General features: G+C 40.6%; 1 protein-coding gene across 2 annotated transcripts in view; it reads right to left on the bottom strand.

Moving 5' to 3' along the window:
- Positions 1-2,495: 2,495 nt before the first annotated feature.
- ESR2 (estrogen receptor 2) overlaps positions 2,496-27,105 on the bottom strand; it is a 35,607-nt gene continuing 10,997 nt past the window's right edge. For both annotated transcript variants that reach the window (XM_032689908.1, XM_032689909.1), the window contains exons 4-9: positions 26,927-27,043; positions 17,265-17,564; positions 11,621-11,759; positions 8,960-9,093; positions 7,008-7,182; positions 2,496-4,972 (exon numbers count right to left, since the gene is read on the bottom strand). In XM_032689908.1, the coding sequence (XP_032545799.1) occupies positions 4,783-4,972; positions 7,008-7,182; positions 8,960-9,093; positions 11,621-11,759; positions 17,265-17,564; positions 26,927-27,043 (1,055 nt within the window). In that variant the 3' untranslated portion in view covers positions 2,496-4,782. The remainder of the gene's footprint in view (positions 4,973-7,007; positions 7,183-8,959; positions 9,094-11,620; positions 11,760-17,264; positions 17,565-26,926; positions 27,044-27,105) is intronic.

The raw sequence follows: 27,105 nt of genomic DNA, 5'->3' as shown, positions 1-27,105 counted from the left end.
CAGCCATGGTGGCAAACCCACCATGGTTTATTTCCAGGATATTAAACTAAAGTAATACAGCTGTGTTGAGGTGCCAGACTTGTGCTCCAAGACACCAATTTCACAGCTACAGCTCTCACACTAGTGCTGTATCCAAAGGTAAATGATGGATCCTCCCCACCCCTCACACAGGCATACACACTCTCCTCTCTCCCTCTGCAATCCTTATTTGATCTTTTCAACACAAGTACTTTCAGATGGAGCTCATTTAAGTTTCTGTCTCTGTAGAAGTCATCCAACTCTAAACCATTATTACATTGCCAGATTGTCACAAATGCCCATGCAAACCTTTCTGCCAAGAGCTAATAGTCAGTTGCTGACATGATCTTCAGTTCCTCTGCCATTAAAGGTCCTATGCAGGGGGAAAAAAATTGAACAATGTTAAAAGGTCTAAAGAAAATTTCATAGCCTACAATTTCCTTTCATTATGTACAGTTACATCAAATTGTTGAGCTGATGTAATATATAAAAAGAGGAGCTTTCAAGAAATTATCTCAAAATGTCACAAAAAAAAAGTCTGGGGAATAACTTAAATCTTTTTTTTCCCTGAACTTATTTTAAATAATTTTATTTCCAGTTGATTGCAATCACTGCACTGAAGGCTGACACTGAAGTCTGCTTTAAACAAGTAATTCTGTATACCCACCAATTTCTTTATGTCATCATTTTGCTCAGGAGTGGGTTGCTAGTGGTCAGAGAAGGGAAAAAAGATAAAGAAGAGAGGACAGATGCAACAGATAGAGCAAGTAGGACTTGTGCATATGCCTTGTAGGAGTGCAACCAGCCCCAAACTCGTTTTGAGTTGAAGTCTTATTTCTTTGGCAGGGAAATGAGGCCTCAATCTGCTTTCAGCTCTAGGTACTCCCCCCCTCCCAAAATAGTCAACACCAATGAGAAGGCTCCAGGTAGACTTAAGAGCAACTTGTAGCACCTAAAGGGGACCTACGAGAGAGCTGGAGATGGGCTTTTTACAAGGGCATGAAGTGATAGGACAAAGGGTAATGGCTTTAAACTGACAGAGAGCAGGGTTAGGTGAGATGATAGGAAGAGATTCACAATTGTGAGGTTGCCCAGAGAAGCTGTGGACACCCCATCCTTGGCAGTGTTCAAGGCCAGGCTGGATGGGCCTTGGAGCAACCTGGGATAGTGGAAGGTGTCCCCCCGTGGCAGGGGGTTGTAATGGGATGATCTTTAAGGTCCCTTCCAACCCAAACCACTCTGTGATTCTGTGATAAAATCCAAGCAAGACAAAAATTCTTACCTCAGAACAGGTTCATCACTGTTGACAGCTCAAATAGGATCAACAGGCAACTCTCCAGGGGCTCTCTGCATTTTGAGGGTCTGTTAAACCACTGTATTGAAGCAAATACAGCAAATATCTTTCATACTCCCCAAGCCATCAGGGGTATAAGTTCCAGCAATTAAAGGGATGCTCTCCTTTCACCACAATGATCCCTGTATCAATCTGTCATTCAGTGAGGAAGTAACATATGATGATGGAAATATGCATATTTATTGAAAAAAAAAAGATCTTTAAGTGCTACCTTGTCTTAGTTTGCTACCCATTTGGGAAGGACCCACCCTGTTAGGCACTATCTCAAGGGAAATGGTTTCAACACATCTACACATCTTTCCACCACACTCTCCTCTCTGGCAAAGTGACAGCATTAAAAATGGGTAATAGGTAATTTGCAGGAAGACAGAGGTGTGGAAAAGGTCTCACATTCCTGGAGACAAAGCATTTCACCTGTCTGAAATGCTCCACATTTCTTTAAACACAAAACAGCAAAAAACCAAGATTGTTTTACCATTTGGCTCTAGTTCTAGATTTGAGAGGAACCTTGGCATGTTTTTAACAGCATGCACAAGGAAAAGTTTGGACCTTCCTTTCTTTCCTTCTCCCTTCCTTCCTCCCTTTCTCTCTTCCTTTCTTTTCTTTCTCTCGTTTTTTTTAAACCCATGGCAAACAGCCATCCCATATGAAGCAGATTTTCTTCTCACCTCTACCAGCATCCCAGAACTGCAGCACAGTTTGTCCAAGCAGAAGCAGCAGCTCTGTCAGGCCCCAGCCCAGCACAAAGGTTGATGTGCAGCCAAACAGTGAAGGAAAGCAATAACCCAGCCCCGTTCCCCTCCCCTCCTCACAGCCCCCACAGGTCCTCAGCACTCCATTCATTCACAGGGAAACTGGAAAAGCCCCCCAGTATCCAAATGGAAACAGTGTGGCTGCTCTGCTCAGGCCTGGCAGGAACACAGAGATGCTCCACACCAGGAATGCAGTACCTGAGAGGGTCTGGGGGATACAGACCTGTGATAAACCCAACATCTCTCTCCAGACACAGGCACCCTTGTTCAGCCATTCTGTCACACACCCTCCTCTGTGCTGTTTGAGACCTTTGGGCACCTCCCCTTACCTGAATTTGAACACAGCTACATGAATCCAGACTCGACAGCTATTGACTTTGGACCATTTTAAAACACTAGTAGTAACTTTTAATAAAATTGTGTTCAACATGACAAAAAGCAGGTTAAAATCACGTCATTTTCCCATTTGCACTGTGTTAATAGCAGCATATATGAATAACGACACGGGGCACAAATCTGCAGCATTGCCCTTTTACAGAGTCAATCCACAGCAAATTTCCACTTAGAAGCCAATTTCATGATTTATACCCAGCCTTTCCCATTTTCTTTTTAAGAGGTTTGTTCCAAGATTGTACATTAATTCAGCACTTTTAAAGTAAAACAAACAAATCACAAACATTTCTGTGAAAAACTGTATTAAACAATAAAATTATACAGGATAAGGAAAATCACAGAAAGAACAATACAACAGACACTGAGGCCAGAATGCAATCAAGCCCAAGGAACACTGAGACATGTTTGTTTCACAGCAAAATGTCCCTCAAAATGAAAGTACCAATGAATTCCAGACTCTACTCACTTTTTTTCCTCTTTTTTTTTTTTTGGTAGTAGATATTACACCTCATTAGAAGGGCACTGCTATATTACAATTTCTTAAAAACAATAAAAAGGTAGCAGGTAAAAATTTGGATCAGCAGCAGTATCTGGTATAGTACAAGATCAAAACAAGACAGTCGATCTGTGTAACTGACTGAAAAGTCTTTATGCTCCTCCTATAAAAAATACTGTCCTTGGCTTTAAAAAACCACCAAGATTAGGTTTGACCAATATTCCAAATATGCAAATGGCATATTTTACTAGTATAATTCTAAGACATACTAATCAATACTAATAACACTATTACATACTAATCAAAGTCCTAATCCAAAAGACTTATTGGCTCAAAATAGACATTTGGTGTGATCCTAATTTGATTTCACCATACCTGAAATGCCCAGAACATGCATGTGTTCTATTTAAAGCTATCCATTTAGAGTGACAGTTGCCAGAATGAATGATGCCACCCTGCTGATCACTGGGGCCTCAGCCAGGCTATTTCACCTGGATGTTTTTGCTCAGTGCAGCGTAAACACATGCAGAAATCAGCACAATGAGGGAGTTTAAACCCACTACATCTTCAGTGAAATTCAAACAAGTCATCACACTTGCAAAGAAAAGTAGTGCTAGGACCATTATCCCCATCCTCACTCTTTGAGGGCTCCTATACCAGTTATGAAACCACAGCATAAGGTGCCATGCGAGTTGAAAACAAGCAAGCAGCAAACCTCAGGGCAGCAGGCAAAAAGAGGTCCCAGTTTATATTCCCATCCACTTCCTCATACCCTGCAAAAACTTTTGGGTGGGCAGGGCAGAATTCCACAAAAGGGAAGGGAAGATGGTTTGTTTCTAACCAATTTCACAAGGCCTGATTAGCAGATCATATACAAATGCAAACAGTTAATATTCACAGAGCAACCTCTTGAACCTAATTATTAGAACAGATTTAACATCATTAATAAATATATAAAACAACATGTTAATCTCACAGACAAAACACATTTCAAAGGTAGGCATTGACTGAAATATCCAGGTGGTTTGGTCATTGTTTAAAGCACTGAAGAATTATACACGGATAATACTGTGAGTGTAAAGAACAGGCTCACAAAATACAAACTTAAGCTCAGCTTAAACTTTCTGAAGAGGCTCTGAACTGGCCCTAGAATCTATTTCAAATAACCTACAAACAAAGGCCATTACAGCCATTGCATATTTAGGAATAGAATAAACTCCTTTACACTGTTCATATCTCGGCACTTTAGATCAGCTGCAGAGCAGGCATTCCCCAGGGACCAGCACACACAGGTAAGCAGATCTGTCCCAAATAATAATGCTCTACATTTCATACCATCCCATGCCGAAAGAGGAGATTGTCCCGTCAGTGCTTAAAAAGCCTTGCTGTGGGAGACAGAGACCTTGGTGCTCACTCCAAGCTGTGGCACAGGCTTCTTCTGCCACCTCAGAACAGTCCCTTACCACTCTGTCTCAGTTCACCTGCCTCTGAGGAGAGGCAGTAATCCCCTGTCCCACAGTGCTGTTCTGAGGCTTGATTTCATAAGGTGCTTTTGAAGAGTCTCAGAAAAGGCGCTGTAAAAGTGCAGCTGTTACAATGTCAGAAGCACGGACAGAGGTGTGCATCCCACAGCTGTTCCCAAGACACCCATGTGCAAATCCAGAAGACATGAGAACTCACACCAGGTCACACTTCAGCAGCCCCATCACAGCAGCTCTGTTTTCTCCCACAGGTTTGAAAAGGCTTCACCTTCCCAGGTCTCAACACAGTTACTGGGCTGCCCCGTTTCGCAGGCTGTCTCCGGGCTCCATTTGTTCTAAGGAGCCAAACTCAGGGTGTGTGGCTGGGGACTTCCTTTGCCCTCGGAAAGTGTGTGCATTCAACATCTCCAGCAGCAAGTCATACACTGGGACCACGTTTTTACACTTCATGCTCAGGAGATGCTCCATTCCCTTGTTACTGTGCAGGAGAGCAGAAAGTAAGTCAGAGATCTGGTTCCAACAGTGCAGAGAAGAAAAACACGCTCACGGCTTCAAGAGAGTCCTTTTTTTGTTTGGAGCTAGGAGGATTTAGCTGCTGTGATCCCTGAGATCACTTACCACTATCAACAGTAACAACCAACTTCAAGGGTGAATGTTTTACTGTTTAGAGAAACAAGATTTGTTTTACACCACACAAACTGACTGCAGGAAATAATTCAGAGGTACCACCCTACTGAAAGATAAAACCTCTTGGATGCTGTAAATGTGGGAGGCCACACACTGAATCTTTGTATAAAAGGGGATTTTACTACATGCATTTACTGACTACCTACCTCTCCTACCTGGCTGAGGATGAAGAATTACCATGGCTAATTTCAAGCACTTTGTTTACTGTCTGCATGTCCAATGTCAGATTTTGCAGATGGCTACAGAGCTTAAAAGTAATCTTTTTGTTATTCATCAAGACACAACGATACCTTGTTAACTTGAACACCTAGTGCTGTATCATGGTTTGGACTAACAGTATCATTGCAGTCGCATATATTTATGCAACAGATGCACTCAAGGGGTTGAAATCTAAGGGCGTTTGCTCATCACCAAATTTATCCCCATGGAAATAGCAGCAGACAGCCAGCACATAGCTCACCTAGTGGGTTGGACTGGGAGGGGGCAATGCTTCCAGATAAACAAGGTTCTGCTACAATTCAAGACTTCAGAATATGTTAAAGGAAAAGGAGAAATTGCAGCCCCTCTCCTACACCCAGCTCTCAAGATTCCTACATCATTTGGTAATCAAGACTGAGTGCATCAATTATTTCCAGAATAAAGTCTAATTGACTGACCAGCACTAAGGAACATAAAGGAGACAGGACACAACAAGTAGCCTCCAGATTTTGGCTGAGGGAGACACAGCATAAAAAGTCTTGGTTTAATGAGAAAACACAAAAAATTTTGCAAAGATTCACAATATTTATTCACAGAATGCCAGAACACCTCCTGCAAAGCTGTGACAATAAGTCACACCACAGAGGGCAATGCAGGTGATGACACTGCATCACAGACATGAGACAGGTTCAGCTCTGCCTGGTGCTGGAGTTTCTGCAAGGCTAGAGTTTCTGCAAGGCCAATTCTCAAACTCACCCTCAGTTCACAAACTGACTGTTAAAAGCTGCCTTCAGCACAGTCAGGTCCCTGCTGCTGCCACCTGCTCTACCAGCAAGAGAGGTTGCAAAGGTAGCCGTCCCTTTTCCAGTGTCCCTACAGATATGCCCAGCTCTCCTTTGCATGCTCCAGCCTGGTCTCAGGACCATCTTCCCTGGACACACAGTCCAAAATCAAGCTATAAGACTTAGTGAATAGCTGGCCTCTGGGTAATATTTTAAATTACAAACAGCCTGAAAATTAAAGCATCTGTTTGTAGGACCCTGCGTTTCAGTCTGTTGTACCACAAACAAAGATAAACAGCTCAAGGAGGTCCAGGATGAGGCAGGGAGAAGAGGAGCTGCTTCCCATGGGAAAAGCAAGAGCTTGGCATTGCTGTACCATAAGTCACTTGGCAAAAATGCTGTAGTTTCAAATAAAAGACAGCAAATTGGTCTGGGAAAAACATGGCACCCAAAGTCCGCTTTGCTCCACCAAAGCCCACACTGCAGACCAGTTTTGGAGATTTTTATTTTAGACAGAAGAGTTTTAATGGCTGGGTGGGATTGGTTTTTTTTTTTTTTGAAAGGCTGAATTTGTGTTGTTATTGTTATGTATTGTTATATCAGGCAGATACATAATGAACAATTGAACGTGATAAGCTTAAGACAGCATTTTAATATCACACCATTTTTGAGTGCCAGCAAGCACTTGAGCATAGTGCCTGTTTTGTTGGGCTAGGAAGGAAAGCCTCCCAGTGACAGAGGTGAAGAGGATTCCCTCAGGAGTGCTCTGGAGTTCTGCCCTTCCTTTTTTCCTGTAATAAGCAAACACTAATGTCCTACATGTTACACACACTCTGTAAAACGTACCTTGCATGTCTGACATGAGAGAGGAGCATCAACAAATTGGCCAGACGAGTTGTCTGCTGCTGTGAGGGGATCCCACTCTTCGCAATAACCCACACCAAAGCATCTGTGACCACGTTAAGCAGGTGATGCAGCTTCCTGTTGCTTTCAGGTTCTTCTGCTGACAAGGGAAACATGCCTAACCAGAGAAGAGAAAGAAAATATTTGCTGCTCATGAGGAAGGAAAAAAGCCAATGACTGTGGATTTTTTCCTGATGTGTCTGCGGTGAAAAATCTTAAAAGTCGGCAAAAACAAACAAACAAACAAAAAGAGATTGGGGATATGGAGAAGGAAGAGAAGAAATCAGCACTAGGAAGATCTGGAAACACACAATAACATTATTGATAAAGCAGAAGAGATCTGGGACAAAACAAAACAAAAAAACCAAACTAAACAACAACAACAAAAAATCCATCCAGAGACATTTATGCAATGACAGAGTTCCAGAACAGATTTTGACAAGAAAGAAGAGTAGGGAGAGGTAAAAGGAGAGATTTTTTGAGAAGTGAACCTCTCAAGAAAATATGGCTGATTACATGTGGGGTTTTTGTTGGGTTTTTTGGCTGCTTGATTGTGGTGGGTATTTGAGGAAAAAAAGAACAGCTTTTGTTGTCTATTGAAATAATGGTATCCATAGAATCACAGAATCATTTAGGTTGGAAAAGACCTCTAAGATCACTGAGTCAAACCTTTAACCCAGTACTGCCAAGCCCACCACTAAACCATGTCCCCAAGTGCCACATCCACACCTCTCCTAAATCACTCCATAGATGGTGACTTCACCACTTCCCTGTGCAGCCTCTTCCAATACCTGACCACCCTTTTGGTGAAGGAATTGTTTCTAATATCCAATCTAAACCTCCCCGGGTGCAGCTTGAGGCCATTTCCTCTCATCCTCATCATCACTGAAATCTCTCATCCTCATGATATCCCACTTCCTCTCATCATCATCATCATCATCATGGCTTTCCAACCACTCTGCTCCCAGCCTGTAGCACTGAATGAGCTTATTGTGGCAAAAGTGTAGGACCCAGCACTTGGTCTTGTTGAACCTCACACCACTGGTCTCCAACCACGAATCCAGCCTGTCCAGACCCCTCTGCAGAGCTTTCCTGCCCTCCAGCAGATCAACACTCCCACTCAAACAAGTAGGCAGAAAAGTGGGATAAGTGGGCAGTTGGACTATTCACCTTCAGTATTGGACTAAGAATTATGCAGCAGCTTCTTGCTGAAAGCAGTAGATGTAAATAGTTTAGCTGTTATTTTGTTGTTACATTATTTTGACAACATTAACTACAAAATGTTCTGGGGCCAAAAATCATTTTTACTGCAGACTACCCTAAACTAGCAAACACACACTACTCCTTGCCCTGTGTAAAAGCTTGTAAAACAAAGCTACTGTCCTGAAATTCATCTTGCAGAACTGTTGAGTACTTTCAATCATTGCTACCAACTAACTACCGTTAAATAGGAATATTTAAGCCCAATTCAATCATGACTCAGTTGAGTAACTAGCTTTACTAGAAATAGGAATTAAGGACAGGTTTGTAGAGCTGTACAACAACTTTACACATGAGCAGGATCCAGAGAGATGGGAGCAAAAGTTCCCATGGAAAAGGACAGACCCACAGCCTGGGCCATGGGCCCCACCTTGTGAGAAGCTTTCAGACTTCAGGTCTTTTGTGCAGTTCTTACAACAGGACATAGATCCTAAATCCAGCAAATGATACAGCCTGGGAAGTTTCTTGAGCAATCAAACAATCTTTATAATCTGTCAGAGAGAAGTCCTTTTCTCTTATACTCTTTCAACAGTTTTGTCTCACTTGACAGTTCTGTGTTTTTGAGGTTGATTTCCCAGATACCCTGAAAATAAAAAGTACAATTTGGTGAGTATTAGACCCGACCCCATACTCACTGGAATTGAGGAGGATCATTGCCTTGACACACAGATACTCCTTGTGCTGCAGTTTCAGCTCTCGGAACCTTGAGGTCATGGCCAGGAGCATATCGAAGATCTCCAAAATTCCTTCTACGCATTTCCCCTCATCCCTATGGAAACACATACAAAATGTTACTGAAAAAGTAGAATTAAGGTACTCTGACTCAGACAGATAAAATTCGAAGCACAAAAGAGGCTGCAAAAGGCCCATCTATCTCATCTTTGCGAGAATTTAAAATGTTCTATCATGAAATCTAAATTGAAAATTAGACTGATATAAAAGGTCAGCAGTTATAAGAAACTGATTTTCTCTCTAAAGTGCAAGCAGGATTGACCATAAGTATGATCATATTTCTCTAAGAGGCTTTATCCTCTCAGCCAGTATAAGTCTGGATAATCAGCTTGAAACCCTGCAGTGAAGGGCACAGTACCACCTTGAATAATTTTACAGATTTGTTTCACAAGGAGTTACCACAAACAATAACATCATGGTTTTACCTGATGGAGGCCTCAGGACTTGGTGAATAAAGAAGACCCCCTTAAATAACTGTCTTGGAATAATAATACATTTTTAAAGAATAAAACAACCCCTTGTCCCTATCTGCTAGCACCTTTTTCTTTGAAGTTATTGAAATATAAACAGATTTTTTTGGGGTTTGGTGGTTTTGTAGTTTGGGGTTTTTCTACTTTTACAAGTGTTTATGAATACAACTTTCTCCGTTTTGGATACTAGAATTGGTCTTATTTTTTGATCTGAAAAAAAACAAACATACAAACCTAAGCAATTCTAATGGGTTTAAAATTAAGCAGCAGCACATTTCAAACCACTGAAGCTACTATTCCAGTTTTGGTTATTTTTCTTTTTACTTAAAAAGCAATTAAGCTCTACAATGCAATATCCAGAAGGAGGCTTCTTATACTATTTGTAACAGGAGATCTTTTAGTCTGTAATACTTTTAACATGAGACATTTAAACACAGCAGTGCAGGAGTATTAAAGAAATTTACTGTTTCTGCCTGAATACCACCCAGTTTCCTGTGTTTCTCACAGCAAAGGAGAATTTTAAGCTTTGAAGAAGTACAGACAGCTGCCAGATTCCAAACAAGGACACAAGCATCAGAAAAGTACTTGTCTGCAAAGTGATTATGTAGGATATGTATCTGAAGGGTCTGGGGAGATCTTGGAGCCCCTTCCAGTGCCTAAAGGGGCTCCAGGGGAGCTGAAGAGGGACTTTGGACAAGGGCATGTAGTGCAAGGACAAGGGGGAATGGGTTCACACTGACAGAGAGTGGGTTTAGATTGGATATTAGGAAGAAATTCTTTACTCTGAGGGTGGTGAGGCACTGGCACAGGTTGCCCAGGGAAGCTGTGGATGCCCCATCCCTGGCAGTGTTCAAGGCCAGGGGTTGGATGGGGCTTGGAGCAACCTGGTCTAGTGGAAGGTGTCCCTGCCCCCCTGCAGGGTGGTTGGAACGGGATGATCTTTAAGATCCCTTCCAACCCAAATCATTCTGGGATTCTAAGTTCAGCTAAGGTAAAAAAAATCAAGTTACAGACCAGTTTCGTGTAAGGACGTCTTAAATAAAATTACAGCACATCCAGATGGTTGTAAGCTCCCACTCTGCCATGTCTTGAGGAAATGAAGGAATGCATCAAATAAGATCACCCTGTTCAGCACATATTAGCTTCTGAAAAATTACATCTATCATATATTTTCATCAATTTCTTATCATTGCACTGAACAATGCAGCTTGCCCTTGCACTGAATTTTATACAAGTAAATTATAATTTATTTCCTATATTTTATAAATTAGATTTATTTCTCTTATTAGCCCATTTTCCTTCTGCATCTGTGATGATAATTACTAATTGCAAGCCACAGAACTGGTGCAAATCTGAATTTCCCCGGATTGAAAGGTCTAAGAGACATTTTAACAAAATCCAAGAGAGTAGATTGTTTCCCTGACTTTCTGCCGGTGTGAAGCTCAGGTCAAATTCTTCTAAAGTTCTGTAGAAAAACATCCTTACTAATCTATAATCAACCCTCTTGGTACATGATGCTGTGGAGAAATAATCTTTAAATTTGAAAACACCCTTCTTTACCTTGAAAAAATATTCTCAGTATTCAACAGCAATCTAGGAGTTTTAAATCCCTTTGGGCTAGTGCTGCAATGTTCATTATTACAGATAGCTATGAAGTCTGCAGTAATGGGAGGAAGGAAAACAGGCAGGAAACCTACCTAAAATAATTCAAATATTGCCTGACACTATATCTACTTTTTAATGAGGGATGTAGGGACAAATGGACAAAGATGTATCTATAGTTTCAGCATCTAGAGACACAGAACAAAAGAAACAAAATCAGCAATAGATGTGAAAAATGCAGAGAAACTTCACACTGTCACACCACATGAATTCAGGAACTTACAGGTTCAACAATACTGTTTATGCTTAGCATTCCTTAAACCCCCATACGGATGTGGAACCTCAGGATATGATTGTTGCAAATACCAGTAAATTATAGTGTTAGATAAAATGTTAATAGCATCTCCCATACTTAATCCTCTTCCTCTTACCATTCACCCCACCTCCAAATGTCTTAATACGAAGCTTTCTCAAGAAATTTATTTCTTTTACCTGTCTAATACAAGGTCTGGTGCAAAAATCAGTTTCCCGGGATGGTCAATTGATCTCCACATCAAACCAATCATTAGAACTTCCATCCAGCAGCTCTCCAAGAGTCTCACTTGGTCATAGAGGCTGAGATCAATGAAGCCTAAGTGATGAAAATAGCATAAAATAAATCAACCTGTTTCTTCCTCTGTTTTGATAAAGAAGAATGAGCACAAGAGAAACAGAAAGAACCATGGGTTTTGAAGAAAGGCAAACAAGGGAGCACTGACACCTGAAGTGCCATCCTGCCATTTCAAATAGGAGTAAAAATATTTGTTATTGTCAAATCTTCCACAAAACCTTTGGAATAAAGTAGAGTGGTTTTCTAGCGCATTTAATCCCACAGAGCTGGTGAAACTCAAGTGACTGCAGAGGACCTGCTTTATGCTTGGCCACCTTGGCCTTCTGAGAGGCACCAGGAAATCACTTGGGAAACTCGCATTTGTCAGAGATTGCTGCATTGTGCTGCAGAAAACTCCTAGGAAAATAATCTGTTCTTTCACCAGAACACATAAGGTTGCTGCTTGCAGGGTGTTTTTTATCTCATGGCAGGCATGTTCCTGGGTTTGTTGGGTAACTGTGAAAGAACCCACATCTTGTGGCTCATTGTAAATGAAATGTGTTGATACCATCCATTTTCTGCTCTGTCCTTCCCCAAAATTTCAATAAACCAGAAAAAAAAAAAAAGACAAGAATAGTCAATGGAGGCAGTAGTGTCCTCATTACCTCCATCCATGGAATTCCAGAAGCAAGAACAGAATCAATGCCACTGTGCATAAACCTGATCTGCATCCTGGGCTGCACCAAAATCAGCGTGGCCAGCAATTCAGGGGGGTTGATTGTGCCCCTCTACTCCACTGTGGTGAGTCTCCACCTGGAATGCTGTGTCCAGCTCTGGGGTCCCCAGCACGAAAAGGATGTGGATCTGTTAAAGCAGATCCAGAGAAAGGTATAAAGATGATCCAAGGGCTGGAGCACTTCTGCTATGGAGACAGGCTGAGAGAGCTGGAGTTGCTTTCTCCTTGGAGAAAGAGAAGGCTCTGGGAAGACCTCATTGTGGCCTTTTAAAACTTACAAGGGGGTTATAAAAAAGAGGGAGAGTGATTTTTTTAAACAGGCAGATAAGTGATAGGACAAGAGGGAAATGGTTTTAAACTAAAGGAGGAGAGATGCTAGAAAGAAATTCTGGACTGTGAGGGTGGTGAGGCCCTGGCACAGGTTGCCCGGAGAAGTTGTGGATGCCCCATGCCTGGAGGTGTTCAAGGTCAGGTTGGATGGGTCTTTAAGCAACTTGCTCTAGTGGAAGGTGTCTTTGCCTCTGGGGGCGAGACACTCTTTAAGGTCCCTTCCAACTCAAACCATTCTATGATTCTGATCCTATGATTTATTTCTCTCCAGAACTTATAGCAAGGCCTTAGATAGCACTGCAGCACAGCCAGAAGGGAGAGACAGTCATTGCCTTCCCTTTCCCTGCAAAAAATAACTGGGGAAAAAATAATGCCTAGAAGCGAAAAAAAAAAAAAAAGGGAATAAAATTTACACACTGCAAAACAAAAGAGTGTAGATTATCAAAACACAAATGGGAAAGCAGACTGCTCAGTCAAGGAGTAAATCACAGATATGATGTATGATGAAGTGCCACTCAGAGGCCAAAACCAAGATCAGGCCACAGTTTTCAAAGTTGAGCTCCTTTATCTCGGTCCCTTAGCAAAGGTGCTCCATTTTCAGACAAGTTGGCATCTACAGCTCTGCATGGTGAGAAATCCTTACAGCCTGGCCATGGGAGACAGGTTTTCTGTAATTCTTCTCAGTTGTCTGAGGTCTTAAAATACACACAGGACTTTTGCGCTGCCAAAGAATCTGCTGTCAGTAATTTATACAAGTGCTCCTTGTATTTTGATCTTATTAAACTACTAGGCTGGAAGACAGTCAGTGAGAGCATCAGGTTGACATTAACTGGGTAATGCTCACTCTCTCTTATCATCACTAAACTTCTGCCTTTTGACATTGGTACAGCCTTGCTTATGATTTTGTGAGAAGTGTAAATGGGAGTCTGTGAGTGGTACCTTCCCGTCCTGTCTTCCCCGTCACTGAATTTACTACAGAATGCACAGACAACAACAGATCAGCTGCCACACACACTCATCATTTAAAAGTGCATTTGGAAAAATAACCATGGAAGTGTGAATAGTATAAACTGACAGTGGCAGTTTCCTGGGAAACAACAGCAGAAAGACATTTCAGAGTTTATTTAAATAAACATTTACACCAGTGTGTACTGATTTCTCTGGCATAAACAACAAGTTGTCAGGGTTAAAAACTCTCTCAGTGGAGTGAGGTGTAAAATCAAGTCCCAGTGTTCAATCTACAGGTACTTAAAAATCCAGATTTATCATGGATGTCATCTGCTAAACTCACATTATCAGCAGCAGCAGTAGGATTTATGACCATTAAGCACAGCTCTTAGAAGGACTATACTTTTCCTAACAACTTCATGCTCTAAAGATTGAGGACAGTACAACTTCCACTGCAGTGTCAGAAGTCTCATTTCCTGCAGACTACCTTAAACTACTAATTTTTCTACAGCTTTAGTACACATCCTTTAAATTGTGTGCTGCATGCCTTATCATTTAATTATAAATTGCTAAGACAGCTGAGAAAAAAAACTTGTGCTGGATGTGTAATGACTAGAAAAAGGCACACTGCTCTGGTCAGCAACACACTAGGTTGCATAATGAATCCAAATTTCAATGTTGTGACAACATCTTATTGATTTACAATACAGGTTCAGCGATGAACCGTGTTGAACTCTTTTAGACTAGGTCAACAAAGCAAAAGGCAATTATAGAAGCTATGTTCTGCTGCCTGACAACTGAGAATAAAAATACTTGGAATTCAGAAGGAAAAAAATCCAAAAGTCAGCTTCTATTTTACTAAGCAACAACAAAAATACAATCTGTTGGGCTGAAAGTACAGACAAAAATACAGCTGCAGAGTAAAATTCCTAACAAAAGACTCTCATTAAATGTTAAAGATGAAAAAAACAGAAAATATAAACATGTATTTCTCCTATTTAGGCAAAATGTTATCATTAATATAAGCATCTATAAGGAAAAATAAAAATATTTTCTTTCACTTTCAGTAAGTGTCAAAATAATATTCAGTAATAACTTAGAGATGAAAATGAGCTTCTAACCCAGGTACACAAAAGAAAATATTCAGCTTTTCAGAAAGTAAAATAACTGCTCACTGGGCCTTTACTCAAGAAGTCTGTCTTTTTTTCTAAGATTTTACCTCCAGGAACCAGGCATGGATTGGCATCAGGCAAGAGTTTTTGACAAATGAAATTCCATGTTCTAAAATTTAGTCACCACAGCTTTTTAACAAAAAAAAAATAAATCCGTATTGAAATAAATGCTCCAACTGCCACATAACATGGCAACATTACTTATCATCATCATCATCATCATCATCATCATCATCATCATCACTTATAATTAGGTGTATATTAAACATCACATTTATTTTTGGCATTATTCTAAAATGCTGTTTATTTCTGTTCTGTGTAACATCCGTGATCAGAAAAAACAAACACACATGATAAAGTGTCAGCATTCCCAGGAACTGTTTTGAAGGGGTTTGATTGTTTCAGTGGATTTTCTTCACGCAGTTCTCTTACTGCCAAGAAAAAGTTATTATTTCTGACATATGTTGAAAATAAACTGAAAGTGATTGATGTCAAAATTGGGGTTGGTTTGGAAACTGATTTTTAAAAAAATAATAATAAAACAATCTCAGCTGTCTGAGATTTTGGGTTTGTGGTTGGGTTTTTTTGGTTTTTGTTTTGTTTTGTTTTGTTTTGTTTTTTTTAAGAGGTAACAGAGGTAAAAGATAGAAGTTATTAGCAATCAAAAAATTGAAATATTGCTTAAAATAAGGTCATTTTCTAAGACTGGTTTTCTTTCACAATTCACTTCTTACCAGATAAACATAACTATGTTGAGTCCATTGAAATGGTACCTTTTAATCAAGTTTTTGTGATCAGACAAGAAACTATAACAATAGATTACTTACTTCACAGTTATTTTCAGAGTTTCTTAAACCAGTAAAAATAAGGACAAAGGATTCAAGTTTAAAACATCCCACACTAACAGCAAAACCACTTTCACCTTGCAAATGTGCAACCTGGCTTGAGATGCTCGTGTGGTGCAAACATCTCCTCCCCAGCAGCTCAGCAGCTGACCTGGGATTTGCACGCCCTAAAACCATCACACCTGGGCCCCGCAAAACAGTGGCTGAACCTGGACACTAATCTGCTCCAGCAGCTGGATCTGGTTGCACCACCAGCCACTCCACCTAGACCTGAAATAGGATACGCTTCCCTTACTCTAAATTCTTAATTTAGGGATTATAGGAAATATTCTCCTCCAAGTGTGTTTCTTGTACTGTGCACGCACTCTGCTTCTAAAGGCAAGGATTACTGTCATGTTTTCCCAAGTGTGTACTCAAGCAGCAGCAGCTCTTTGCAGTGCACACAATGACCAGAGCAGAGCTCACACAAGCACACTCTGAGCACCTCCAGCATAAAATCCAAGAGAGGAGCCGTGGTGTGCTGGCTCCTCAGTCCTGATGGTCATGGAGTCAGGAATATCAGTCATGCTGTGGAATATATTAGCCATGCAAGGTAAACAGAGCTGTAGGGATCACTCCCAGCAGAGCACTCTGTCTGAAGCTCAGGATCAAGCCCCATACTGCTACACGTCCACCAATTATTCGATGTTTTCAGCTCACTGTTATCTGGTCACCTTAGGTCTCGCTAAAGGGCCACAGGCTGTGGTTTAGTCTATGCCAGCCACCAAGTTTTTCTGCACAGCTTAACCAACAATCATCTCTGCATGGTGGCTGCTTTTATTCTGGCTTTTATTCTTTATTCTGACTCTTTTAATCATGGGTACTTCAGGGAGAAGGAACTGAAAATGCTCACCACTTCTGGTTTGTAACATAAATTGTGCACTGCCAACGTGTACACATTCAAGATGTTCCAGGCACTAACACATATTGTTGTACTTCAGTGCATGTTCTTTGTGTTGCCAACAACCAAAAGCATCTTACTGATTTTTGTTTTGAAGGAGTGCACATGATAACTCCGAGATCAACACTATGTTCCACTGATGCTTTTGCGCAGCAGGTCTGTCAAATGAAGTGATTGCAAACACCCAGAACTCGGACACATTTCAGTTTTCATCAGCTGTATTAGGAACTATCAGGATTCAAGGAAAGAATTTGGTGTTAGATGAACCTTCTAAATCAGCTTTGTCAGGTATTTTATAGCTAATGAGGTAGAAATTACATACAACACCAGCTATGCTTTTTAACAAAATGAGCTATTATGTGACTAATAATAGATGATAGAAAATTATGAGCTAGGTTGTTGTCTAAATCAAAAGACATCTGGGTCAATTACTGAGAGCCATAAATTGTGCATTAGTTTAAAGGATAAAAAGATTGACTTTCATACCACACACTTACTGTGCTGTTATTTCAGAGTAGAGAATGACATACTGATGGTAAAAGCACTGACTGAAACAAATAAGACTGAAACTCTTACCAGGAATTTTTTTGGCCCAACCAATCATGTGAACCAGCTCTTTGTCTGCCAGTTTTGTCAGGGACATCATCATGGAGGCCTCCGTGAAGGGTTTGCTGGGACGGCTCACCAGCACGTTGGGAGGCTCCGCTTCCAGCAGCGTCAAAACGAACTGCTCCGGGCTGACGGTGCTGAGCAGGATCTCCTTCACCCGGGTCGCCGCCTCGTTGTACTTCTTCGCTTTGCCCATGCAGTGCACCCGATCTTCGGAATTCCGATGGCTGCGCAGGATCCGGTATCCACAGCGTTCCCTTCTGGAGCCTGACACGAGAGAGAAGCACGCGGCTGCACTGGAGGATTTTTCTAGCGGATCGCGTTATGTAAATCCAAATATTTGCGGAGAAGGGGGAAAATCCTTTAGTGCTGGATGTTCTAATATTGAACATCAAGTTTTTAGGTTATTCGGCATTGACTTAACTTTGTTCCCACCGAATTCAGCTGAGGGGTTTCGTTTATTCTGCTTAACGGAAATAAAGTTTAAAAGGATTTATTTTTGAACTTCAGTTAACTCACTTTAAAAGTCCAACGGAAAACTCCTGTCGACATCAAAAAGATATAAATCAGGTCTTTAAAGGTAAATAAAGATAGCTGATCATAAATTCTGTTTTAGATGTAAAATGGGGGAATAAAAAACTTTTGGAAGTCTGGGCCATGTTACAGATTAAATACTCCAGGAAGAAGCACAGCTGGGCCTCCATGTTAGCCAGGGAGTGGCTGGGTGTTCAGCCAGGGACTTACAATTTGCAACCCATTTTCTCCTGATGTCCTATTAAGCCAGTAGGAGCTTCTCCAAAGGGAATTCAGATATCCACAACTAGGAGCAAACACCCTATTTGGAGTTCTGCCTGCAGAACGCTATTTCTGTTGCAAAGAGCTGTCCTTTAAATTCCTGTATTTATTTATGGTTCATTCTGACAGCACTAAACATTCTCCAATTCCCTGTCAGTGTTACTGGTGGCATAACTGTTACCTGTTCTTGCATAGCTGCCAAGGAAAGAGTCTAAAAGCTTCTCCAAACACATCATATGGGGATTTGCTAAAATATTCAGCTATCTGAAGACATTCATCCCTTCAGCTATTCTTTAACAGGGATCATGTTCACTCATTTACAACTAAACATTGGCAGTAACTGATGTGCAAGGTTGTACCATATTAAAAATCAGGATATTTAAAAATATGATGTTACTGAAGGGATCCTTATACTGGAATCCTCCAACACTTAACAATTCTAATATCACAGCTAAATTGTTCTCTAAATCTTTTAGAAGTTAAATTTTTATGCTGGTCATCAACAGTTTTACTGACACATGATTCTCACGGGTTCAGTTTCATAGGTATGAAAATGCCTGGGCTAACATAAATCTGTAACAGACCAATATTTATTATTACATACATAGAGACCATGGAATCTTATAAGTTTTATCATAGGGATTCAGTCCCACAAAAAATTTGACAGAAGCATCCTTTCTGCTAGTACTACTTTCTTGACATTACTATTATTATTTATGTCTTTCTGGTGTATAGCCTAAAGACTTGCCCTGGCCATGGACTGCGGTTCTTCTTCATTAGGGTGTGTGATTAAAGTTTTCTTAAAATGCATGAAGGAAAAGAAGCAAAGGAACAATGAAAATGGAAGAACCCCAAGAACCTAAACAGAGACAACAAGTACACTGACTAGGTTACTCAGGTCTATCAAAGGAGAATGATCAGCCTGTGGGCTGGCCATGACACATGGCATGTAAGCCAAAACAAAAGGTTTTTCAGTTCATCTGGAGGGACCAGGCATTCCAAGACACCTACTAGAAAGTCAAGAGGATCTGGGTGGCAGCTACTGGTAGGGTGATACCTTTGGATCAGCTGCCAGAGACGTGTGTGTGTGTGTGTGTGTGTGTGTGTGTGTGTGTGTGTGTGTGCGCGCACAAAAGACAGATTGTGCACAAGATACCTGGAAGAACAGAGGATCTACAGACCAGCTACTGGATAACATTGAATGACTGACTAAAGCCATACCCTTGTGTTTCTGTGACTGCTCATGGGGAAGAAGGGCTGAGTATCAGCAACTGGGGTGAGTCTGCAGACCCACACAGCCATCAGCTGGGGAGAGATGGGGATCCATAGGCCAACTGTTTGACAGACTGACTGTCTAAACCCAGCTACTGGAAGGATAATAAATATTTAAATACACATGTTTTTCACTGCTTGTGTTCACATGACTGCTGTGTTTTCTCTCTGCTGTGCTCTGTATGGTTGGTTGTGGACGCAGGTATTGTGTGTGCATTTGCATAATAACAATTCTCACTCAGATTTTATACTGGACCTGGGGACATGGCAGTGTGACAGCTTCCCTTGTCAAGCTACTGGTTTCAGCAATTCCTATAATTCGTCATCCCTATCCATCAGAGTTATATAGACCATGACTTGTCCAACCAGGCAATGCAGTTCTGGTCCTGGGTTTCAGTTATCAAAGTGGTCCAAACATAAGCCAAATTAAAAATAAGGGCAATGGGGACACAAAAAATTTAATTTCAGATATTGTTGATGAGGCTTTGTCTTGCTAAATAAAATGTTGGATGAATACAGACCCTCAGTGGTGGAGGTTCCTCAGATGAGATGGTTTTTCAGGTCATAGTCCTGTTGTGTCTTCAGCAGCTGTCAAACAGCATTTGAGTCAATCTGTGAGACAGGGAGATGCTAAGGCCACTCAGGTACAACCTAAAGGCACTGAAAATACTGGACAAGGACCAACAGAGTGTGCCAGAACTTTTGGGATGTGGACCTTTCAAATTCACGTGGCTATCACCCTCACTTGCTGCTTGTTCAGTAAACCATGTCAGATGTAAAAGAAAACTGGATGACCATTAAAGAAGTTCTCAGTATTAGAGAACACACTTTACCTAGAAATCCAAGACAGGAGAAGACAAGTAGAGAAAGCTGGTTCAATGAACAGACCCTCAGGTATGGAAGTATGCAAGTGGAAGTCCAGCTTAAAGTCTGCACTGTTTGGAGCAAGGATGATTTTGCATCCTTGAAAGGGATATGGGTACAATGAAATGGGGTGAATGCAGACAGGATATTGGAAAAAATAATGGTAGAACAAAGTGCTTAGCTTAATAACAACTACCTAGAAGTTGCCAGAGCAGCTGAACAGCAGTTAAGGAAAGATAATATACCAGCAGAGACAACTGGAACTTGAGACATTATCTTATGGTAGATTCATGAAATGATACTTGATGATGATACCCAAAAAGAGGCTATCTGCAGAACTACAAAAGTCACAGAGCAATTTCTTCAACCATCTGTCTGTGCAAATCCTTTTCTTCCTGAAAGAGTCAAAGGCCAGCGAGGCATAGACTAATTTCTAAAAAGACACCTGGATGATGTAGTGAACTCTGTGCTAAACCTCATTTTTGGACTAATGCATCAAGGTCAAGAGGAAAATCTTGAAGTGATTTGTCAGTTTCCAAAAAACATTAGAATGGCACAGTGTGCTGCAGACTGTTCTGAAGTAATGTAATGGACAGAAATTATGTATTTTCCATCACGGAAGACAAAGAGGAAAGGTCAACAGTGAGCTAAGCAACTGGAATGAAAGTACAGCTGGAGACAGATGAGGAAATGCCCAGGTATCAGGTGCTTTGCCTAGGGAGAGCCATGGCTCTGATTTCCATAGTAGTCTGCATGGGAGGGGCTGTAACCAAGAAGAAATACAGCATGTTGTTTGCACTACTTAGAAAGCTGAAACACATTGAACATGGGCATCTTGAAGGACAGAACAACAAAAATAACAGAGGGACTAAAAGCCATAGACAGGGCAGAGAAGAAATTTTCTTGGGCTATGAAAAAATACAAACTGCTGTGTGATGTGTAGTTTTTGTTCTCCAGTACCCGGGGGAGCTGCGAAACCCCCCAAAAGAATTTGCAAGAATATCAGTCCACTAATTGAACACAGGGAAAGTTGTTCAGTGAGGGACTGTATCTAAAGTGATAACCTGTTGAAGAGGGAACTGGAGAGAAGAGCAGATGGCTGATGACACAATAAGGAAGAAATTCCAGCAATTTGGACACACTCGCCAGAAGCAACATGTGGTCAAGAAAGCACTTCCAACCAGCTCATTGACCCTAGATCAGATCCTGGCACTGAAGTGAACCAAGTGGGCTCTTCTGGGACTCCACGATCTCTGATCAGCTCTGTTATGCTGTCACTCACATTTCTCTGTAGCACTGAAAATATCAGGCCTTTGGTGCCACAATCTGAGTTATCCTTTCCAATTCAGTGTTGTGAAGATCTTCAAATAACATTTTGCAGCCTATCCAAAATATAAACACACAGGTAAATGACCAGACACCTTAATGAAGATGAAAGAAAACAATTAAATTAAAAAAAAATAAATTAAAAAGTAGTCCAGTATCCTGTGATATTGAGATTATTAAAGGTCTCAGTACTTGTGGGGAGGGTTCTTAGTGGGAACTAGCAATCCCCTTTAAGTTACTTTAAGTTATTCAACTAAATCAAGTTTCATATACTACCAGTACTTATTATAAAAAAATAGTGCTCCATTTAAAACATAAAACCATCTTCTATTATCACATTACCAGTGCAGAAAGCCAAACTAGGAGTGTTATGACATTTTTACATAAAAAACTTGTTACTAAAGAAAATACAGTTACTGATAAAAAAGGAGGAAAAATCCAACCAAAGCAGATTCTGTTTATTGTTTGTATTTTTTAATCAACATATATTTCCAAAGCAGGTGAAGGCTCATTCACTGAACAGTGTGCATGAAACACAGCTCACTTATTTCCACTTTAATTTTTTTCTGCTTGTATTTAAAGAAAAAGAAAACAACATTTAAGCTTGCCAGTCAACCTACACAGCAGAAAACAGCAGTCTTTCCAATTAATACAATGCATTTCAACAATGTAAAGGAACTTCTTTGCTTTCTATTCAAATCCAAAGTTTAGGCAAGACTTAGAAATTTTACCTATACAACTACTAGCATCCAGTAGACACAAGTGATTAGAAAACTATATATTATAGATAATTATCAACCAGGTTAATGTTTGGCTTAACTAGACACAGAGATGTGGATCAATGTGTGTAAAGGAAAAGCAATAAAATTCAGCTTCCCAAACTAGGGACTATCTCTGACTTTGCCACCAATTCCCTAACAGTACTTAATAGCTAATATTCGTTCCAACCAAGGTAATTCAGGCAATTGCAGAAGTGCAAAATGATCAAATCCCTCATTCTTCCTACCACACGCTCCTTATTTAGAGCTATTTTGTGCAAGAAAATAGCTGTATTCAGCTGAGAATGCTGGACCAAGGGCAAGACCTTGAGCTACAGCACCACAGATCACACTAGAAAATGATCAGAAGAATATAAGAAATAAGGCACACTGAAAAAAAAGTCATTAAAATGAGACTGTTGTTCACTTACCCATGAACAAGCCACAACACGTATTACTGGCAATGAAACACTATTTTTCAAGCAACTCCTGCTTTACAAATTCTCTGAAAATCACAAAAGCTGTCTGATATGGTGGGTAGCCACATGGCAAGTTGCTCTTCATACTGATTTTTGTCCCTGGCAATTGCTTATGTAACTAACCAGTTCAGTAGCAACTGCACATTCTACCACTGAATATGTTATAATCAGTTTTTGTAAGTGTTTGAGCTCAAAACTGGCTCCAGTACACATTAGTAAATCATTATCTCTCCAGTCACCTTTGAAAGCAAATGCAAATGTTCTGCTGAGTGGCTATGCCAGAGCAGAGCTGCTGACAAAGAAGTTGCTGGCTGCTGTGTGCATATGAGAACATGAGCTGAAATTACAGTAATTTCTATAATGGCTAAAATGCAATTAATACATCCGATGTCCAGAGAATGCCATGAAACATTTTTTCCCCACTTATTTTCTGTGTGGAAAATACCTCACAGTATTTCAACTGCACACAGCAGCCACACGCAGGAGAAAGAGCCAAATCCTGAACTGAACCAGCCCACAGGGAAATCTGTTTTTCTTTCTGCAAACTTGTCAAATGATGCCAGTATTCAAGGGCAGCATCTCTCCATCACTTCTGAGTGTGGCCCCTCAGCCTCCCCACTTGGGGCGGAGTGGGGTCTGAAAGGAGCTTTGTCTTTGGAACATTTTCAACACATGAGAGCAGACACATGGGGGAAAAGATACAGGAGTGGGGGAGAGGAGGGAAATAAAAGGTAGGTCTAGTTGAACAGGGAAACTGAAAACTCCTTATGGAAGAAGGTCTATTTGAGCCTCAGGAAGCAAAAAAGTAAAGTAGAGCATAGCTCCTCTAAGGGTGGCTATAGCAAAGTGATGAAGCAAATCCCCTCTCCTTCACTGTCTTTGTCCATTTCAGTTCCCCAGGTAAACACCAGAAAGTTCCAGGAGAAGATCAGTTTTATCCTGATCTGTTTTATTTAAAGTTTGCTGGGCAGAGTTTAATGCAGTATTTCTGTTTTGTTTGTTCCTGGTGACAGTGCAATTTTTCATAATTATTTTTTCCTACCATTGTTAGTAGTCCTAGTGTCAAAATTTAGCAGTAGCTTTCTTGTTTGGAACAGCAGGGAACATGGACTTCCTGCAGAGAGATTTACAGGTTTAATGTCTAAGACCCTCATTGTGTTTTTGGCAAACATGGTATATTTTGTAAGAAAATCCATTATCACCTTAATACAAGGCACTCCCAAGCTGGCCTCTGCCAAAATACCTGCAGCTTGTTGGGTTGAATTCTCAACATTTATGAAGGTGACAACATTCAAGGGAATTTCAGACCAGGAAACTCCAAAGCAACACTTTTCTATTGCCTCCTACTGTATTAAAGATGGCATGTACTGCCTAATCATATTTAGGCACAGAAACTTATGTTATATACACACACATACCTATGTGTGTATTTTTTCTCAAGGTGTCTATCAATAATATGCAAAATGAGGATCAGAAGATTTTATTTAAGTGGTGCAGAGTTTTTATGAAGGGCTTTCATAAACTGCAAAGTGGTAATTGAACTTCTTTTTATCACTTCTACTGGACAACAAGTCTCCACCGAGCAAAAATGCACTTACAAGCCATTCTATCCTATCCAGTGTTTTAGCAGATGTGAACCAAGGCATTCACTAAGTGACCTGGGAAAGGAACAGAGATGGGGAAAAGCCTTCATTAAAAAAGAAAATGTATTCTTTTATGGTTTTCTACAGTTAAAAAGTGGTATTAAAGCATGGCTCTACAAGAAAACCTTTGAAAGATAATCGCTCTGGTCTGCAGGAAATGGCATTTATATTTCAGGCAGTCTTAAAATCTGTCTGGTTTAAATGTCTGTCACCATGTGTCCATACATCAGCATTACTCACAGGTGCCCCTTAACTCATCAGGCAACCCAGACAGTTCTGAGTAATTTCTATGTGCTTTTTTCTGAAATTAAATTGTTTGGACTCTCAAATTAAATTTGTAAGAGTCTCAAATTCCAGTGCCACTAATCAAAAAAAGTATTTTTTTTAAAAAAATACAATTCCTTTTATTTTCCTGTTATAGTTTCAATCTGCCATTCTTTATCTGGCACACTCATTAATGTCCTTTAAATATTCATTATTGTAGGAAAACATGTTTGTGAATATGTGGCAAGATTAAAAGGAAAACGGCAACATGAGTGCAATCTATAATTTATACTTGTAGTACCATAGTGCCTATGTAGCCTAATCACAAACCAGGACTTTCTGGACAACTAGAATAAAAGGATTAATTTAAGGCAAGTATTGTGGAGGTCCACCTTATGACATCATTCTGGGATCAATCTTTACAAAACCTCCATTGGAAAACTTTGAGTAAAATTCTCAGTCATAAAGATGAACAAAAGACAGTAGCACCATTCAGAAAGTAAGGTTTTGAAGGGAGTCTTATTTGTAAGCTTTCCTTTCTGGAGGTAAGACCATTTTAATGAAAAACACCAATGAAGTTGAGATGCATCATCACTGCAGGAGAAGACAGGAACTTCACACAGAAAGAACCATCTGACTTGAGCAAGAGAAACTAAATGTACTTCAGGAGTACAAAAAGAATACAAGGAGCAATTGAAATTGCAGTTCTACACTAGGAGTTATCAGCTAGAAATGAGCAGGGAGGCTGCAGTCTCAACAGATCATAGTGTGATTAAGAACTGCCAGCATGATGTTACCATGAAAAAGGCAAAGAGGATCCTGGGCTGTGCACAGAGAAAAGCTCCTGCAGAAACAGAAATGTATTAATGCTACTGCAGGAGAGTTCACAGGAATACTGCCCATGATTCTGGTCATCCAAGTGCAAATTGGGTTATCTCCACCTGGAGCCGACTGAGGGACAAGCTACTCTGAAGACTTCCAGATTCTGTCTACTTTCCTATTTTGCAAGAAGGTTGAGTGGGGATATGATGTAGTCCCTAAATACAACCAGGTCATTATCAATAAAGAGAAGAGGAGCCTCTAAGCTGAAAGACAATATTGCCACAAGAACAAAAAGGTAATCACTGTCCAGCAATAAACGCAGGCTGGAATTCTGAAGAATGTTCCTAATGAAAGGAATTATATTCTTCAAACAGCCTTCAGATCAAAGCAGTGGGAGGATGAAAACAGTGCCTAGCCTTGAAATAGAAGTAGATATCTACATTAAATGGGATTAAATGAGATGCATTAATGAAGGGCCAAGCACAGTGACCTTCTCCTTTCCACTCCATTGTTCCTACATGATGTTTTCCCAGCCTGTTCCTATCACGTACATTGGGGAATCTAAAAGAAACAGTAAACCTTCACCATGAACATACACTAGATATTGAAACATCTCTCAAATTATTTTCTTCTTAAAAGTAACCTTTAAAATATCATCCATAAATGTATAAATACTTTGAGGTCACATCACTCTAACTAGAAGATAGGAGTAACAGGAAAGGCTGGATAATTCTGAGTGGTGCAGTGATAAGAAGTGGTCATTGACAATTTCTGCCCTGGTTCTTCACATGATGGGTGATCAAGCTGCTGAGGGATGTTGCAGATGCTGAGAATTCATGGGGTTAAATAGAGGGACAGTGGAAAAGTTGCCATGTTCCCAGCTGAGAGCTGTCAGCAGTAGTTTCACATAGGTGTCCTCTCATTCTTACGCTCCTCCCGAGGCACGCACTCTTGCCACTGTTGGAGGCAGAATACCCAGTTAATTAACTACTGCTTTGATGTGACACTGCTGTTCCTTCAGTACATTCAACAGCAGAGCACAGCACAGGCTGTTTTACCTCATATTAGCAGAGATTTCAGTTTGGCTTGAGGCTCAGGAAGAAGCAGGTCTTGGGTTCCCATTCTGCAGAACACAGCAGGAAAGTAACCTGCCTTCCCGAGGTTATATGATTTTCACATGCTTAACCTACACTTTGCCCCTTCCCACAGGTTTTCTTCTGAAAAGTCTTCTCCAGCTTTGAGAATCAGTGCATTCCTTCCTATAAAACCAGTCTAAACCCTGCCTTGATTGCCTGTTGTGCCTTTTCAGGATTTCAAGAAAAAAAGCGGGAAAAACTATATACAGAACTGGTTGAAGGGAAGGAAAAAAAAGAGCCAAGTAAATAACAGAGAGATGCAAAACTCACCACATTTCATCATTCCCACTTCATAGCATTTCCGTAGCCGGCATGCCTGGCAGCTTTTGCGCCTGTTTTTATCTATTGTGCATTGATTGGTGGCTGGGCAGATGTAATCGTTGTGTCCTGCAGCAGAACAAGAAGTGAAAGTTTAACATTTCCAGTCATCTCTCTTCCTCATTTCCCAA

The sequence above is a fragment of the Chiroxiphia lanceolata genome, chromosome 6 (genome assembly GCF_009829145.1).
Source record: "Chiroxiphia lanceolata isolate bChiLan1 chromosome 6, bChiLan1.pri, whole genome shotgun sequence".
Taxonomy (NCBI): domain Eukaryota; kingdom Metazoa; phylum Chordata; class Aves; order Passeriformes; family Pipridae; genus Chiroxiphia; species Chiroxiphia lanceolata.
Note: the sequence above shows the minus strand (reverse complement) of the source record. Positions and strands in the feature narration are given on the sequence as shown.